Source organism: Oryx dammah, unplaced genomic scaffold, assembly GCF_014754425.2.
Source record: "Oryx dammah isolate SB20612 unplaced genomic scaffold, SCBI_Odam_1.1 HiC_scaffold_18, whole genome shotgun sequence".
NCBI classification, from domain to species: Eukaryota; Metazoa; Chordata; class Mammalia; order Artiodactyla; family Bovidae; genus Oryx; species Oryx dammah.
Window position 1 is genome coordinate 57,139,532 of NW_024070202.1, and position 17,866 is coordinate 57,157,397.

At 38.4% G+C, this 17,866-nt stretch overlaps 1 protein-coding gene across 3 annotated transcripts in view; it reads left to right on the plus strand.

Annotated features, from left to right (window-relative positions):
- IMMP2L (inner mitochondrial membrane peptidase subunit 2) overlaps positions 1–17,866 on the plus strand; it is a 957,053-nt gene that overhangs the window by 29,829 nt on the left and 909,358 nt on the right. For all 3 annotated transcript variants that reach the window (XM_040260170.1, XM_040260171.1, XM_040260172.1), the window contains exon 3: positions 15,616–15,752. In XM_040260170.1, the coding sequence (XP_040116104.1) occupies positions 15,618–15,752 (135 nt within the window). In that variant the 5' untranslated portion in view covers positions 15,616–15,617. The remainder of the gene's footprint in view (positions 1–15,615; positions 15,753–17,866) is intronic.

Sequence of the window (17,866 nt, forward strand, 5' to 3'; positions counted from 1 at the left end):
TATAATATATACACATTATAGATAATTTAAATAATATGGGAAAGAATAAAGAAAGTAAAAATCCATTGACTGCCAGTAAATACTACTGTCATTATCTGTGTGCCTACTGTTCTCCATCTGACCTTTTTTCATGATGATGTGTATATATAATATTTCACATAAATGAGTTCATGTTATACTTAGTGTCTTCCAACTTTCTTTTAGGACAGTGTCAAATAGTATAGCTATACAATGTCCTTTTTAATGATTGCAAGTGACTTTACTATATGCATGTCGAAGTTCATTTCTTTATTTTTTTTGTGGATGTTTAGGCTGTTTTCAGTTTTTCACTATTATAAAGAAAATTCTAGATCATATCTTTGTACCCAGGAAGTGGTGTCTCTGCATCAGAGGTATGTGTTTGCATAACACTTTGGTCCTTGTTGCAATGTTGCTTTCAAGAAAGAGTGTACCTATTTATGTGCCCAGGAGAGCATGGGAAATTCTTTGTTCCTACACAGGATGGTTTTAGTTTTCTGAATCTTTGCCAGTCTGATAGGTTAAACAGGTGATATGTTGTTTTTATTTGTATCGGTTTTATTATTAATGTGACTGAACATTTTTTTTATACCTCTGTATAACATCCATATTTTATTTTGCTTTCAGTGAAGTGCCTTTTTTGTATTTCATGTTACTCACTTTTCTCTCAGAACATTTACCTTTTTAAAAAATAAGAATTGTGTGATTTTAGAGATATTACACCTTTGGGATTAATATACATTGCAATGTTTAATATCATGATGATTATTTTATAATCTTATTTATGAGATGTTTTGATTTTTATGAAGTCAAATCCATCAATCTTTTTTATTTCCTGGATTTGTAAAATGTTCAAAAATGCCTATTTCCACTCTAAAAGACTGTCTGCATTTATTTTCTTTTATGGTATTTGTGTTTATTTCTTATATTTAATCTTTGAATTATCTGGAATTTATCTTTCTATAATGAGTAAAATGAATATCTACCTTTTTTTTTCTCCCTCCAAACCCTGATTATTTAACATCATTTGTTAATTTAAGCTCCTCTCCATCAGTGTGAAAATCTTTATCATATACCCAATTTCTTTGTGTCTTTGTATTTATTTCTGGGTTTACTATTATGTTAGTTATTTCTGCAAAATAAATTACCTCCAAACTCAGTGGCTTTAGACATTTATTCTCTTTCAGAGTTTCCATGGGTGAGAAATGTGGGAGCAGCTCAGCTCCACAATTCTAGCTCATGATTTCTTTTAAGGTTGAGGTTAAGATTTCAACTGGAACCACTGTCATCTGAGGGCTTAACTGAGGCGGGAGGGTCTGCCTTACAGATAGCTCACTCCCATGTCTGGCCAGAGGGTGCTGGCTCTTGCAGGGAGGGGGGCCTCAGTTGTTCTCTGATTGAACTTTTGCTAGGTCTGGCTGTCCTCTGGACCTGGTGCTAGCTTGCCTAGAGGTAGTCATCAAGCAGAGAGAGGCAAGAGAAAGCTATCTTTTTTTTGACTAGCTTCGGAAGTCACACAACATCAGTTCTACCGCATTCTCTTTGCTAGAAGCGATTCTAAGACCAGCCCACCCTTAAAAAGATGGGAATTGGATTACTTATTTTGAAGGGAGACCTGACAAGTAATTTGCAGGGATATATCTAGACCCCCATAGGTTCCTTGACTGTTCCATTCATGTATTTGGCTTGTCGTTTAGTTGCTAAGTTGTGTCTGACTCTTGCAACCCCGTGGACTGTAGCCTGCCAGGCTTCTCAGACCATGGGCTTTCCCAGGCAAAAATACTGGAGTGGGTTGTCATTTCCTTCTCCAGGGCAGGGATCAAACCCATGCCTCCCTCTTGGCAAGCTGATTCTTTACCACTGAGCCACCTGGGAAGTCCTGTATTTGACCACTTCTCTAATATCACATTAGTTCATTTAAAGCGTCTTATATTGAACTGATGGAATGTTCCATAATACTCTGCTAAGCTATATTTGACAGACAGCCATCAACTCTTACTGGTCAAGTATTTGAAAACAGATCCACAAAATAATAATGATAATAATGGAGGGCTTTTAAAATTGCTTTATTTCTCCAACTTCAGATAATTCTTTGGAATTATGTAGTAGGAGTCATTATAGTTCATTGCAGATCCGTGGTTACCTTATTAAACCATCTTTTCCACACCCTTCCATATTTCTATGAGTAATTTTAAATACTTTGGCAGATACATTGTAACTTCAGGGCATTGCATGTTAATGAAATTTCACAGATATCTGAAACAGAATCTTCTAATATACCAGCAAGGAAGCAGAATCAAAAGAAGGCATTTCTGTGTGGGGAGCAATCTAAATAAGCATCTCAGCTCCATATGCTGTAATGTTCACCAGGGGCTCGTCACGATCTCTGGACTTTCTGTGCAGCAGATACTCGAGTCCATAGAGTGCTGTGCTCCATCTGCCTCAATCCCCAGGCTGTACAGGAGGAGCCTCTTTGTACTCTGACCTCTAGGCTGCCTTTTAAAAAAAAAACAACAAAAAAAACATGTTGCCAGCCTGGCCTTTGTTGCCATTTCAACAAGTTTGTGTGCCTGAGGGTGCACTTACACTTAAAAGTTTAAAAGACCACAGCCACTTGCTCTCAAGACCTTGGTTACTGTTGCTCTCCATTTAAATTGCATGAATCTTCTCATCTGGCTGCATCTTTATCTGGTTCTGAGCTGGCACTGCCACTGTGTTAGCTCCCCATGGACATGCAGCTGCTATGGACCGGCCGTGGCAGCCTTCCAAAAATTGCGACCATAGTTTGGACAGGCTTTATTTTTGACAGACTAATAGAGCCTTAATGTGCTTCCCCTGCTGGGGAGCCTGTGTTTCTAATTTATATTTCTGATTCTCTGAAGAGTAGAATAAGTCCCTGGGCTGGCTGGCTGTTTGCTGGTTAACTTGTATTTCCTGGTCTCACATTTTTTTGTGACCTTCTCTTCCCATCTTTGCCTCTTTGGGGTCTGGTGGGCTTGGCTACCTTAAGAAACTTGCCTACATCCTCTTTCCAATTCTGATCAAAGGAAAAGTCATTAAAAAAAAAAAGAATAGTTGCTTTTCAATGTTGTGTTAGTCTGTGCTGTACAATGAAGTGAATCAGCTGTATGTATACATATATCCCTTCCAGCTTGAGCCTGGCTCCCACCCCCAGGCTCCATCCCACCCATCTAGGTCATCACAGAGCACCAAGCTGAGCTCCCTGCACTATACAGCAGGTTCCCACTAGTTACCTATTTTGCACATGGTAGTGTATTAGAGAAGGAAATGGTAACCTTCTCCAATATTCTTGCCTGGAGAACCCCATGGACAGAGGAGCCTGGTGGGCTACAGTCCATGGGGTTGCAAAGAGTTGGACACAACAGCGGCTAAACAACAACAACAAAGTGTGTACATGTCAATCCTAATCTCCCAATCTGTCCCACCCCCTCCCTCCCCAAAAGCCATGTTTTTGCTCCTTATCTCTTGATGTGAATTTGAGTTGGTGTCTATTTAAAGAAAGCAATGTATTTGAGATGCGGTCAGGATAGGATTTTCATGAGACCCTAATAGCATATTGTCTTAAAAAATTGCCTTTTCTGTCCAACCCACTGGAGACCCTTGTACCATATAAAAATAGGGCAAAAACAGAGGTATTGTGAAAAGTAATAGCATAAATGAGTATGACTTAGTAGTAGACAGTAGGACAGCTGTGCTCTAGGAAATATGTGTCACATGGTGTTTCTGGGGCCATTTCCCCATCACCCATATTATTGCCTGACACTTACTTTGTAATATTCTTCTTGTTTATCTTGTGTCCTTCTTCTTATACATTATCAGTGTCATTATTTTTTCCTTATTTCCCTTGTCTCGCTTTTATTTCTTAATTTTGATTTTTGAAGGGTTTTGAGATTTTGCTTTTGAGAAGCATGCTTTTTCCTTTTACAGGCTCACTTAACTTTTTAAAAGCCAACTGCACTCATGGCTTAAATGCTAAATAATGCAGTCTTTTCTTTGTAGCTGTTCAGCAAGTATTCTGATGCAGGAAATAAGTTCTTTAGCTAATTCAAAATATTATTGCTTTAGGAATAAATAGGCTTATGGTGAAATAGTCCAAAGCCCTCTAATTACTTTGTTTGGGCTGTGGCTAAGTACTTGGTCTGTTTCATTTACACATATATTTAAGTTGCCACATTGTTACCTTAACCTCCACATTGCCTTTAGCTTCTCCATAATGACAGCAGTTATGCTTTTCTGTTAAATTGGAAAAAAATATATAGAGTGCAGTGTTGAAATCTCAGTTTTGTGGTTATTACAGTTTACATCTTACCTAGTTTCTCCTTGCTAATGGTTATCACTTAATAGGATTTTTCTCATTCCATAAAGAACTATTTGCTGTCCTGTTAATTTTTATGGTAAACTGTTTTTTGCAGAATTTATGGCATCTTAATAACTGAAATTTGTGATTGGGCCTTAGTTGTAAATGCAGTCAAATGGTGTCTATGTGGAGTTAAAGGATAAGGATAATCCGTAGGATTAGGGTGGCCTGAGCCAGCTCTTAGAGAGGGCAACTGTTGTGATTTTGTTTTATGTGGTTTCCAGAAATATTGGAGTGATGAAGATTTTCATATTGCTAAGAAACAAAGCAAAACAAAATAAAAATAAGTATTAAATCCAGTCTTATCCCTCACTGCTCTTAATATATCTCTTGTTACCTGGTTTGGCCAGCATTCACACTATCTCAGTAGGCCCATATGTACCTTTACTCTCATAATCACATTTTACTCTTGCCTGAGACATTTACTAAGTGTAATTTATACTTCTTTTATTTTTCAACATTTCAATGAAAAACTTTAAGCATACGGAAAAGTTTTGAGAATTTTATAGTGAACATTCCTAAACCTGCCACCTACATTCCAATTTGTTTTTTTTTCTTTAAAGCTTCTTTCATGAATTTTTTCCTTCCAATTCCATCTCTTATCTTTCTTTTCTTTTCTTTCCAGTATCTAATATATAATTTATTCCTGTGGTCCAATTTTGATGCTAAGTCATATATTTTTTATATTCTGCTTAAAAATAATCCCAAAGACACCTAAGGCATTGCTGGTGTTTGCACTCATAATTCTTATTAATTGGCTGGTATCAGGAACTATGATCATCCTTAACCCATCAAATCTTAGAAAAAGATCAGGTTCAAAGCAGAAGAAAACTATCACTCTGGATATTAGGTGTCCCATTATTTAGAAGATAGGCTTTATTGGTTTAATGATAAGTAATGGACATTCTTAAGTTTCTTGCCCTTTTAAAATTTGTCATTGTTAGTCCTCTTCTTTGTACATGGCTAATGCTTTTATCTGAAGAAATACCTTTAATTTGATTATCTCACCATTGTTCTCTAATACATTGCACATAATATGCTAGTTTATGGGTGTTTTCTTTCTTCATGTAAATGTTTACTAACACACACACACAATATGAACATTGTGAATATCCGAAACACCCTACAAGATTTCTTATATGAAAAAAATTGTGGCTTGGAAAGATGAAGTAATTTGCCCAAATTCACATGATTGAATCATGATTTGACTTGAGATCTGTTTCCCAGGTTGCACTAGTGGTAAAGAACCTGCCTGCCAATGCAGGAGACATGAGAGACACAAGTTAGATCCCTGGGTCAGGAAGATCCCCTGGAGTAGGAAATGGCAACTCCGGTATTCTTGCCTGGAAATCCTATGGACAGAGGAGCTGGTGGGCTACAGTCCATGGGGTCACAAGGAGTTGGACATGACTGAGTGACTGAACACGGTTGGATTCACTCACCATCCTACTGAGTTTCCCTGTTTGGTGACTCTGCCTCTGCAGAGCACTGCCAGCCTCAGCTCCAACAAAGGCAGAAGGAGAGGTGGGGATAAATGCATGAGGTTTGAAAGTGGAAGGAGTCCTTCCCTAAACTCAGGAAGCTTATATGAAATTGCATTTCTTACTGATTTCTGGTGGTGTTTTCTCTCTACATCAGTGTAGTACAACATGCCCTTAGAGTTCATTTGCATTTTAATATTTCTGACTTAGAATTTTACCTCTCTTAGCGTCCAGGTGTTCATCACTCTCCAAAAGACAATTAATTATCTCTGTCAGAGAAGTGGTTTTAGGTCAGAATAGAGGACCTTTATCTTCATCAGTCTACCAGTGTGGACTTTTAAAGTTGGGTTTCTTTGCCAGAACATGATTCACTTTATGTCTAACCCCATTATATTTCTCCCCTTTATTACTTTTGACAGTTTTTTTTTTTAAATTATTTTTGCTTGCCATTTCATTCCTTCTGAGAATTTTTGACTTAAACTATACATACAAGTCACACAGTTCAAGATAAATAATTTGATGCTGGAGTTCACATTTCTAAAGATTACTAATTATCTTTTTGTTTTGATCTTCAAAAGATATCTTTCAGAAAATAAAAAAGCCAGACACACAGAAGGAGAAAATATGTATATCTGAGAAAAGTGTATATCTGATAAAAGACCTATATATCTATAATGATACATATACACATGGTCTTCCCTGGTGGCTCAGATGGTAAAAAATCTGCCTGCAGTGTGGAAGACCTGGGTTCGATCCCTGGGTCGGGAAGAAGCCCTGGAGGAGGGCATGGCAACCCACTCCAGTATTCTTGCCTGGAGAATCCCCATGGACAGAGGAGCCTGGCAGACTACAGTCCATGGTTCACAAAGAGTCAGACATGACTGAGCGACTAAGCACACACACACACACGCACACACATCCTTACAACTCAATAAGAAGACAAACCAATTACAAAATTGGCAGAAGATCTGAGCAGACACTTTAATAAAGGCAAGACTTCCTACTAAGCTCATGAAAAGATGTTTGACATTATCAGTTATTAGGGAAATGCCAGTCAAAATCACAGGTAAATACCATGCTGCATGCTCATTTGAATAGTCGTAACCTAAAGGACTAAAAATGCCCAGTGTTGGCTAGAGTCTGGAGAAGCCAAAACCTTCATGTATTGCTGGTGAAAATGTAAAATGATACAATCACCTCGGAAACCAGTTTGGCAGTCCTCAGAATACTGAAAATACACTTCATATAACCAAGCAATTCCACAAGGACTTGTATGCAGAAACTTACAGCAGCCTTATTCACAATAGCTCAAAACTGGAAACAATCCAAATGTCCCATCAGCTGATGAACAGTTAAATTATGACATATCAATATGATGAAATGTTGTTTAGCAATAAAATGAACTACTTATAAATGCAACATGGATGAATCTCAAAAATATTGTGTTAAATGAAACAAGCCAGACCAAAAAAAAAAAAAACTACTAAAATTTCTTTAAAATGCACATCTCTTAGAGAAGAGAGCAGTATATTCCTGGGGCTTGGAAGGGAATGGGAACTGGCCTTCAGATAGGCATGGTGAGCTTATGGGGGTGACAGAATACTCCAAAAATGTATTGTGATGATTCCACAACAGCATAAATTTGCTAAAAATCTTTGAAGTATATACACTTACAGTGGGTGAATTTTATGGTATGTAAATGATACCTCAATGAAGCTACTAAAAAATATTTCCCTCTAAAATGATTTCCTTTTTTGGGCTAGTGATTCTCCAATGAGGGTGAATGAGGATTGTGGACAGGGAGGAAGACCAGAGACAGCATATTAGAATCATCTAAGAATTTTTTTTAACACACATGTATGTATTCTTCCCTGTAGTATAATACTAGAGATCACAGAATATCACCATGTATTATGAGGGTTGGGTAAAGAATCCTCCTGCAATGTAAGAAATACAGGAAACTCAGGTTCAATCCCTGGGTTGGGAAGATCCCCTGGAGAAGGAAGTGAATACCCACTCCAGTATTCTAACCTGAAAAAATCCCATGCACAGAGGAGCCTGGCAGACTATAGTTCATACAGTCACAAAGAGTTGGACACGACTGAGTGACTAAGCACATGTATATAATTTGCAAATGCTCCTCTAGATGATTCTGATATACGTGATCCACACATCTACCCTTGAGAATCTCCTCTTAATCAGGTTGAGTCCCAGGAGTCTATGTTTTCCATAAGCAAGACAGGTGACTTTTGTGATCACTTAAGTTTAAGAAACTCTGCCCATGTTCTACAATGCTAAGAACTTTCAGCATTGTGGCAGAGCACAGTGGGATAAATGTTACTCTGGGAAAATCTATTTTCTGACCCTTTTAAAATCACATCTACCTAGATACTGGGAGCAGCCAATACCTAGCAATTTTATTGAATTAAACCAATAATTAAGACTCCCAATTACTCCACTTTTGGTGGGGATTCTGGTTCATTGAAAGGAATTTGTCTGAACTCAGTACCAAAAAGGCCAACCATTTTGTTACAATTATGACATTCATATTCATGAAATGTGTTAGCTGTGAGATGTGTGCTTGCATGCTCTCTTATGTCCAATACTTTGTGACTCCAGGCTCCTCTCTTCATGGGATTTTCCAGGCAGGAACACTGGAGTAGGTTGCCATTTCCTAGCTATGAGATAATCTGCTATATTTGTGCCTAGTTGTGGTCTCTTATATGCAGGTCAGGAAGCAACAATTAGAACTGGACATGGAACAACAGACTGGTTCCAAATAGGAAAAGGAGTACATCAAGGCTGTATATTGCCACTCTGCTTATTTAACTTATATTCAGAGTACATCATGAGAAATGCTGGGCTGGAAGAAACACAAGCTGGAATCAAGATTGCCGGGAGAAATATCAATAACCTCAGATATGCAGATGACACCACCCTTATGGCAGAAAGTGAAGAGGAACTAAAAAGCCTCTTGAAGAAAGTGAAAGAGGAGAGTGAAAAAGCTGGCTTAATGCTCAACATTCAGAAAACGAAGATCATGGCATCTGGTCCCATCACTTCATGGGAAATAGATGGGGAAACAGTGGAAACAGTGTCAGACTTTATTTTTTTGGACTCCAAAATCACTGCAGATGGTGACTGCAGCCATGAAATGAAAAGACGCTTACTCCTTGGAAGAAAAGTTATGACCAACCTAGACAGCATATTCAAAAGCAGAGACATTACTTTGCCAACAGAGGTCCGTCTAGTCAAGGCTATGATTTTTCCAGTGGTCATGTATGGATGTGAGAGTTGGACTGTGAAGAAAGCTGAGTGCTGAAGAATTGATGCTTTTGAACTGTGGTGTTGGAGAAGACTCTTGAGAGTCCCTTGGACTGCAGGGAGATCCAACCAGTCCATTCTAAAGGAGATCAGTCCTGGGTGTTCTTTGGAAGGAATGATGCTAAAGCTGAAACTCCAGTACTTTGGCCACCTCATGCGAAGAGTTGACTCATTGGAAAAGACTCTGATGCTGAGAGGGATTGGGGGCAGGAGGAGAAGGGGACGACCGAGTATGAGATGGCTGGATGGCATCACTGAGTTGATGGATGTGAGTCTGAGTGAACCCTGGGAGTTGGTGATGGACAGAGAGGCCTGGCGTGCTGCGATTCATGGGGTCGCAAAGAGTCGGACACGACTGAGCGACTGAACTGAACTGAACTGTGGTCTCTTGGGTTGAAAACTCTTGGGTCTCTACTTTCCCTTTTAAAAAGTAATGTCTTTTCCTCTGAAGTATTTTGTCATTCCTGAGTTGATAGAAGTCTCCCGTTCTTGGAAGAATGCAGGAAAGAGAAAATATAGAGCATTGCAGTCACCTTCAATGGCTTTATTTTCTTGATTGTCAAGTTTGCCAAAAAAATTAGATTGCTAGAGATGATGGCGAAATGTTCCTATTGTTTTTAGAAAAACACAGTTTTGTAGGAGAGAAAACATGGGAACTTCAAAAAAAATTAAAGTGCTGTTGCTATCCATTGAGGGGTCACTGCCAGTTCTGTGCATGTCAACAAGATTCCTGTCTAGTAAACTGCCTGAAATCCCTGTCATTGTTCAGCATTGAGGAGAAAACCTTAAGCATTAATTATCTATTTTTATAATACATTATTTATTTATAATCTGAAAGGAGGAAGTTAGCACCCCAATTTTTTTTTCTAGATTAGGATCCATCGATTACTTTCCTAGATCTGCTTCTAGTGGAATCAAAGTTGTTCTCATTCATCAGTTATTATTTTTCCCCTGATTTAGTTCATATGCCTCCTGCCTCCTAACATGCATGCTTAGGCTATGTTTGCAGAGTGAGGTTATTGGTATCAGGAGCTACTGGAGAGATACATGGAGGAGGGTAGCCTGGTCATGTGTGGTCATCTACTAATTTCTTGTGATCTTGTCGCAGGCCCTTTGGGAAGGAACTGTGACTCTGTGTGCCTTTTTACTCTTGGTATCTTAGTGAGACATAGGGAGGCCTTGCATGCTGCAGTCCATGGGGTCACAAAGAGTCCAACATGACTTAGCAACTGAACAACAACAAAATCTTAGCATAGTGAGTAGCACAAAGTAGGTACTTAATGAAGAAAGAATGAAAATGTAAGCTCCATGTGGCCAGGGACCACGCCTTCCTTGTTGTGCATTGTATGTGCCCTTTAGCACAGTTACATAGTAGGTGATCAATAAAATATGACTAAATCAGGAATTTAGTGTCAGATTTGTTTGGATCCCTGCTCTTGTATTTTCTGACATTTGTAGTTTGATATACACTTTGAATTTACAAATAAAATTTTGATTTTGTTATCTAAATGTGTGGGCTGATTTCTGTGATCGAAAGGTTACACTTTGTATAAGATACTGCTTTGTCATTTATTGTTTTTCTCTTACCTCCAAACCTGCCACACAATGGCATTGAAACATGTATAATATCATGTAAGAATCGAATTGCCAGTCTATGTCCGATGCAGGATATGGCATGCTTGGGGCTGGTACGTGGGGATGACCCAGAGAGATGTTGTGGGGAGGGGGGTGGGAGGGGGGTTCATGTTTGGGAACGCATGTACACCTGTGGTGGATTCATGTCAATGTATGGCAAAACCAGTACGGAATTGTAAAGTAAAAATAAAAAAAAAAATTAAAAAAAATAGTTTTTATAATTAGGATGACTTGAGGTATATTTATTCACTTGGTTGCTATGGGTGAGTGATTAGTGACTTTGTATAAGATGAAATGTATGGGAATTGAAGAATGATTTTAGATGAATTCATGCGTGATCAAACCATAACACGTGTGAGAGGAAAGACAGATATTTAGAGTGGAGGTCATTAGGCAGTTGAGGTCAGTAATGCCAAAAAAAATTTTACTTGCAGGTATTATATACTAAGTGGCAAATATGATTTCAATGGAATCTGAAAGCTTATTTAAAAATATTCTGTTTAGGTACTTCAGCAGTGAATCAGGTGTGCCTACTATTTAAGCAGTAATTTTCTCAGGAGCAATGTTTTGAACCTAAATGACTTGGCTGGTTACTGGAAGAATGAGGTTACTGATAAAAATTATTCCTTTTTTGCTTGGGATATCACATTATTATTGCTTTAAGGGAAATTTTCTCAGAGAAAGCAGATGCTCAGTGCTTATTAGTATGGTAGTTTTAAATATTTAAGATGTGAACAAAAGACCAGATCATCCCAATGATTCTTTATAGAAAAGGAGATTCATTAACTTTACCAAAATGTGAATGCCATAGCACTTTAAACATTTTATTTAATATAACTTGACATAGAAGTGTAATGTTCACTTCTTCCTTTGTGTATAGCTTTAGTACTTTAATGATAGAAGTCCCAAAGAGGGTTTTATTATTATGAGTTAAAGGTGTCATTCACAATTCAGGTAGGACAGGACTGTACTGAGACTTTTGCTTTGAGCCTCTGAAAATAATGGCCCCTAATCTGCAAGGGAGCTTTTATTTTCTCCCCTGTGCTTGGGCAGAGTCTGCATACCCTCGATAGATACACCTCCCACATAATTTTCATGGCAAATAGAAGGGGAAAAAATAGAAGCAGTGACATTTTGTTTTCTTAGGCTCCAAAATCATTGCAGATGGTGACTGCAGCCATGGAATTAAAAGATAATTGCTACTTGAAAGGAAAGCTATGGCAAACTTAGACAACTATTAAAAAGCAAAGACATCTCTTTACCGACAGAAGTCCATATAGTCAAAGCTGTGGTTTTTCCAGATGTCGTGTACAGTTGTGAGAGTTGGCCCATAAAGAAAGCTGAATGCCGAAGAATGGATGCTTTTGAATTGTGCTGGAGAAGACTCTTGAGAGTCCCTTGGACAGCAAAGAGATCAAACCAGTCAATCCTAAAGGAAGTCAACCCTGAATATTCATTGGAAGGACTGATGCTAAAGCTGAAGCTCCAATACTTTGGCCACCTGTTGTGAAGGGTCAACTCATTGGAAAAGACCCTGATGCTGGGAAGGATTGAAGGCAGGAGAAGAAGGGGGCAGCAGAGGATGACATGGTTGGATGGCATCACTAATTGAATGGAATGAGTTTGAGCAAACTCCAGGAGATGGTGAAGGACAGTGAAACCTGGCATGCTGCAGTCCATGGGGTCACAGAGTCAGAGATGACTTAGTGGCTTATCAGCAGCAACAGCAACAGTAGAAAAGTATTTGTCCTGAGTTGTGCAGGAGATGGCAGCAGTGCTTGGGTCAGCAGTGGAATTGTGAGCCTGAAAAGGGAAAGGGCAGTGGCTTTCAGGTCTTACTTGTGCTTAATATGTCTCGTCACATAATTTGCGCTAGTTCCAACTTTACTCTGCTTCCCTTTTGTAACTAGTTGTATACTAAAAGTCTTTTTTCCTTTCAACATTAAAAACAACAACAACAACAACAACAACAAATTCTCAAACCTAAAATTCTCAACATAATCTCTCCTTGGTCAATAATAACCTAAGTGCCTTTCTTTATTTTAGTATCTTCTTGAAGACTTGGAGAAACAATAAAAAAAAAACATATAGGGATATAGAATGACAGCCCTGGACAGAATGTTAGAAATTGAATCCGACCCCTTACTATTTTTTTTTTTTTTTGACTGCACTGGATCTTAGTTGCCATATGTGGGATTTTAGTTGCGGCATATGGGATCTAGTTTTCAGATCATGGAGCAATATGAAGTACTGTTTCAGGAGGGTATTTAAATGATTTTATACTGTATATCTATCTGTCTTTATATCCCCTGCACTTAGCATTGGTGTTTAGCAGGCAATAAATAAATGTTTACTGAATTAAACATTAGCATATTAAAGTTTGTATATATATGAAACTGAATTTCTTATAGTTTCTTAAATAACTTATGTTTTATTTCACTCTGAGGTCTTCATGCACACTGCTGCTTTTGCCCGAAGTCTTACCTAGAATGCCTTTTCCTTTGGGACACATTTCTTAATCATTTTCTAATGCATACACTTCCTTGGCCCAGGCACATTGGCTCTTTTCAATGCTATTTTCCCTTGGAAATATTTGTCTAAAGGCAATCTTCCCTGGCACTTTGTAACTCCTTGAGAGCAAGGACTGTGTCTGCTTTTCATTTGTGTATCTCAATGGCACCCCACTCCAGTACTTTTGCCTGGAAAATCCCATGGATGGAGGAGCCTGGTGGGCTGCAGTCCATGGGGTCGCTGAGTTGGACACAACTGAGCGACTTCACTTTCACTTTTTACTTTCATGCATTGGAAAAGGAAATGGCAACCCACTCCAGTGTTCTTGCCTAGAGAATCCCAGGGACGGGGGAGCCTTGTGGGCTGCTGTCTATGGGGTTGCACAGAGTTGGACACAACTGAAGTGTCTAAGCAGCAGCAGCAGCAGCAGCATCCAGCCCATGACCTTGTACTTTTTAGAGTTTTCAGGAATTGAATTATTAGCACGTTTTTAGTACTTTGGCATGTAATCCAAGGAAATGATAAAATAACAGTGCTTGAATAGGTCACAACTACCTCAATACTTTTCTCATCTCTTCTCCTCTTCCCAATCCTTGTCCATCCATTTTCATTTCTGTCTGTTTAACCTCCAAAATGCATATGTGAAGTTTGCCCAGTTTGATCCATTTCCATCACCATCACCACCACCACCAACGCTACAATCCATCCTACCATCATCTCTTGCCCTAGCCCACTAGAATAATCTGGTCTTCCTGTATTTATCTAGTCCTAGTCAAGAAATAGAACGGACTGAAATTATAACCTATCACATAGTATGAATCAGTATTATTTTGAGAAACTGGTAAACAAACTGGTCATTTATCTTCCCCAGCCAGGAGGGTTCTTCATCTGTTGGACTGTGTTTAGCTGCATTGTGGTCTTGTACGGTAGAATCTCTTGATCTCTCACTATTTTGTTTTTCATTGTACAAGAAGAAACTCTGAAAATTAACCAAGTGGTTACAGGGCTGAGTGAGGGTTGATAATTATCTGTACTGAATTCACATGCAGTGATATTTTTTCTTGATTTCTCATATATTTCATGGTTACATTAGGATAAATTTGACTGCCATAACATAGGCCCCATAACATTGGTTTAAACATGATGGAAAGTGATTTATCTCTTCAATAACAACTTGAACATAAGCAACACAGGGCAGTTACAGTGCTTCCATGGTGCTGGAGACCTAGGACCCTTCTATTTTATTGCTTTGCCATCTTTAACTCCTGTTCCTACAAACACCATCACAAGTGTCACAAAATGGGAACAAAGGGGAGGACATAATTCTTCTAAGGCACAGTGTTTCTGCTTATATGCCATTCATCAGTCCTAATCACATGGTCATACTTAGCTTCAAGGGAGGCTGGGCAGCCATGTGTTTCCCCAGAACTTCTATTACTGCAGAAGAGGACAGGTATCAGGGCTTAAGGAGCATCTGCACCATAGTCAGCAACAGGAAAGGATTTACTTTTGGAATACTTATTGTTTTTCTAACATTGCTTTGTGAGGAGAAGTTTTCTATTGAAATTATTAAGCTACTTGACCTGTGGGAAAGAATTCACCTGAGTTATTGTATTTGACTTTGGGATTTTAAGTCAGATATATTTCAGTGGTTATAGGGATGAGTATTGGAGAAGGAAATGGCAACCCACTCCAGTAGTCTTGCCTGGAAAATCCCATGGATGGAGGAGCCTGGTAGGCTACAGTCCAAGGGGTCGCGAAGAGTTGGACACAACTGAGCAACTTCACTTTCACTTTTCACTTTCATGCATTGGAGAAGGAAGTGGCAACCCACTCCAGTATTCTTACCTGGAGAATCCCGAGGACAGAGGAGCTTGGTGGCTGCCGTCTTTGGGGTCACACAGAGTTGAACACGACTAAGTAACTTAGCAGCACAGTATTGAATTCACATGCAGTGATATTTTTTTTTGATTTCTCATATATTTCATGGTTATATTAGGATAAATTTGGCTGCCATAACATAGGCCCCATAACATTGGTTTAAACATGATGGAAAATGATGTATCTCTTAAATAACAACTTGAACATAAGCAACACAGGGCAGTTACAGTGCTTCCATGGTGCTGGAGACCTCAGGGAGGATGAATATGAAACATATTGAGATGAGGTTGCTTTTTCTTAACTCTTATTTTTCTTGCACTGTTTTTTATGTTTTCTTTCTTACCTTTCTTGGGGCTAATCTCATATTTATTTTTGTTGTGCTTTTAGGCATGGCACAGTCCCAAGGCTGGGTGAAAAGGTACTTCAAAGCCTTTTGTAAAGGCTTCTTTGTGGCGGTACCTGTGGCAGTTACTTTCTTGGATCAAGTTGCCTGCGTGGCAAGAGTGGAAGGAACATCGATGCAGGTAAAACTGATATGACTCCTTTCTTTGAAATACATGTTTGGTTGTTTCTCAAGCACTAGAAATGAGATTTCTGTATATTGTGTCCATGCTAGAAACTTAAAGGTTTTTTTAAAGGCCTTGAATGAAATTTTAACATTACTAAATGTCTTTATAAGGTCTTCTAATGTGGTCATATTATAAGCAATGGTGAATAAAAATAGTTCTTTGATGGTTCTCTATATCTATAGTTCCCTCCCCCTTAGGAATGATAAATTGAGATTCTAAAGAAATTTTATAAAATAATATCACTTTCTGTGGCTGTGGCCTGAGATTTTAAGTTTTTTTTAAAAAAATTATCCATATATGACTGAGATCACATTTATGAGTTCAGTTGCAGGCTGAATTTGTCTCCAATTCAGTTACCTGATTGTTTTACACTTGCACACATGCACTCACACATTTATGCACACACAGAATTCTGATAGGTGGAAAAGTCTACAGCACTGATTTCAGATATTCTAGTGTGTTCTTTAACCATGTTGCTGATTAAGAAGATTAAATGCCATTTACATTGGAAAAATTTTGGAGTGGCGATTTCCAAAAGTTATATGCAAGTAGTCTCTAGTAACTCAGAGAAAACTTGATTATTCTAATGCTTATGTCTGAAACCTAGCTGTTTCAGTAAGTTTATCAACTAAGAATTTGCATTTTGTAATATAATTCATTTTCTTCCATTATTTTGTGTATTGTTTATGCATTATACTAAATATTTCTATAAAACAAATAAAATGAATGTATCAACTTCTAAGAATTTAAAATGATACAGAGTAACCAGCTTACTTTCCTCCCCTTTTTTAGTCTTTAAACTAGGTGAGGGCATAGACATCAGCTTTGAAGAGTTAGAATGAAATTGCTTTGTTAAAACTGTAACTATTGTACTGAGAATCAGGTCTCTTCCTGAGTTCAGGTGCTTAGTGAGATCCTGAGTGAGTGCTTTTGGGGTGAAGTTCAGTTCAGTTCAGTCGCTCAGTTGTGTCTGACTATTTGCGACCCCATGAATCACAGCACGCCAGGCCTCCCTGTCCATCACCAACTCCCGGAGTTCACTCAGACTCATGTCCATTGAGTCAGTGATGCCATCCAGCCATCTCATCCTCTGTCGTCCCCTTCTCCTCAACTAGGGTTCTAAAGCATGTCTGCCTGAATATTTACTTATTGACTTGTGCTTCCATCATTTGAGAATGACGGGGCCCTTCTCTTGGGTTGGGGCTTCTGAGTTAAACCCTGTCTCTCATGTTCACTTTAGAGTGGGTCACCAGCTCCAAGCAAACTGGTCACTTACTTTGAATGCAAAAATATTGTAGTGCATGGGTACAGCAAACAAAGGAAGAGGGATTTATAAGTGTATGGCTTTATTCCTAAATGCAGTTTAATACATTTAACAGGAATGGGTTTTATATTTCCTTCCTCTTTAATTTTAAATTCCTAGCAGCTTCATCTTAGACTCAATTCTTTGGGGAAATTAAACTTTCTTTGTTGAGCTTTTGAATCAGATTCCTCATTTGAGATTAAAACTGCCTTCTCCACAGCCATCCAAATTCCTTTTGGACCCTTTCATCCCTTTGAACCTGACAGGTATTATTTTTGGATAACAAATAATCACACAAATAATGACTTTTTTCCAGTTTTGTTAGTGCTGTCTTGTTACACAACCCTCAGTATCCTGAGATGGAATTTTTCCAGAACACAAAACCTCATAATCTTGGATCTCATGATATTCCAGAGAATCGTATGGCAATCATAGTTTGCAATCCTCATGCCTTTAGCCCAGTATATACTATGTTCATGACTTGTGCTCAGAGGGAAAAAACACAAGGAAATAGCCATTTTATGAAAACACAAAGCTTATCCCCAGTGAAGAAGACAATGAAGAAAGTCTTGAATATACCAGATCTTGTCTTTTAAAGCCTTTAGATGACAAGATCTGTCATTTAAATGCCAGATCTGTTGATTAAATAGTAAGTTTATTGCACATACATTAGAATTTCTTACAGTATTCCTGGACCACTACCCCAAGAATCAAATTTCTTACCTTGTAGTTTGTTTGGTAGGATTTCCTTAGCTGTTGGTTAGAG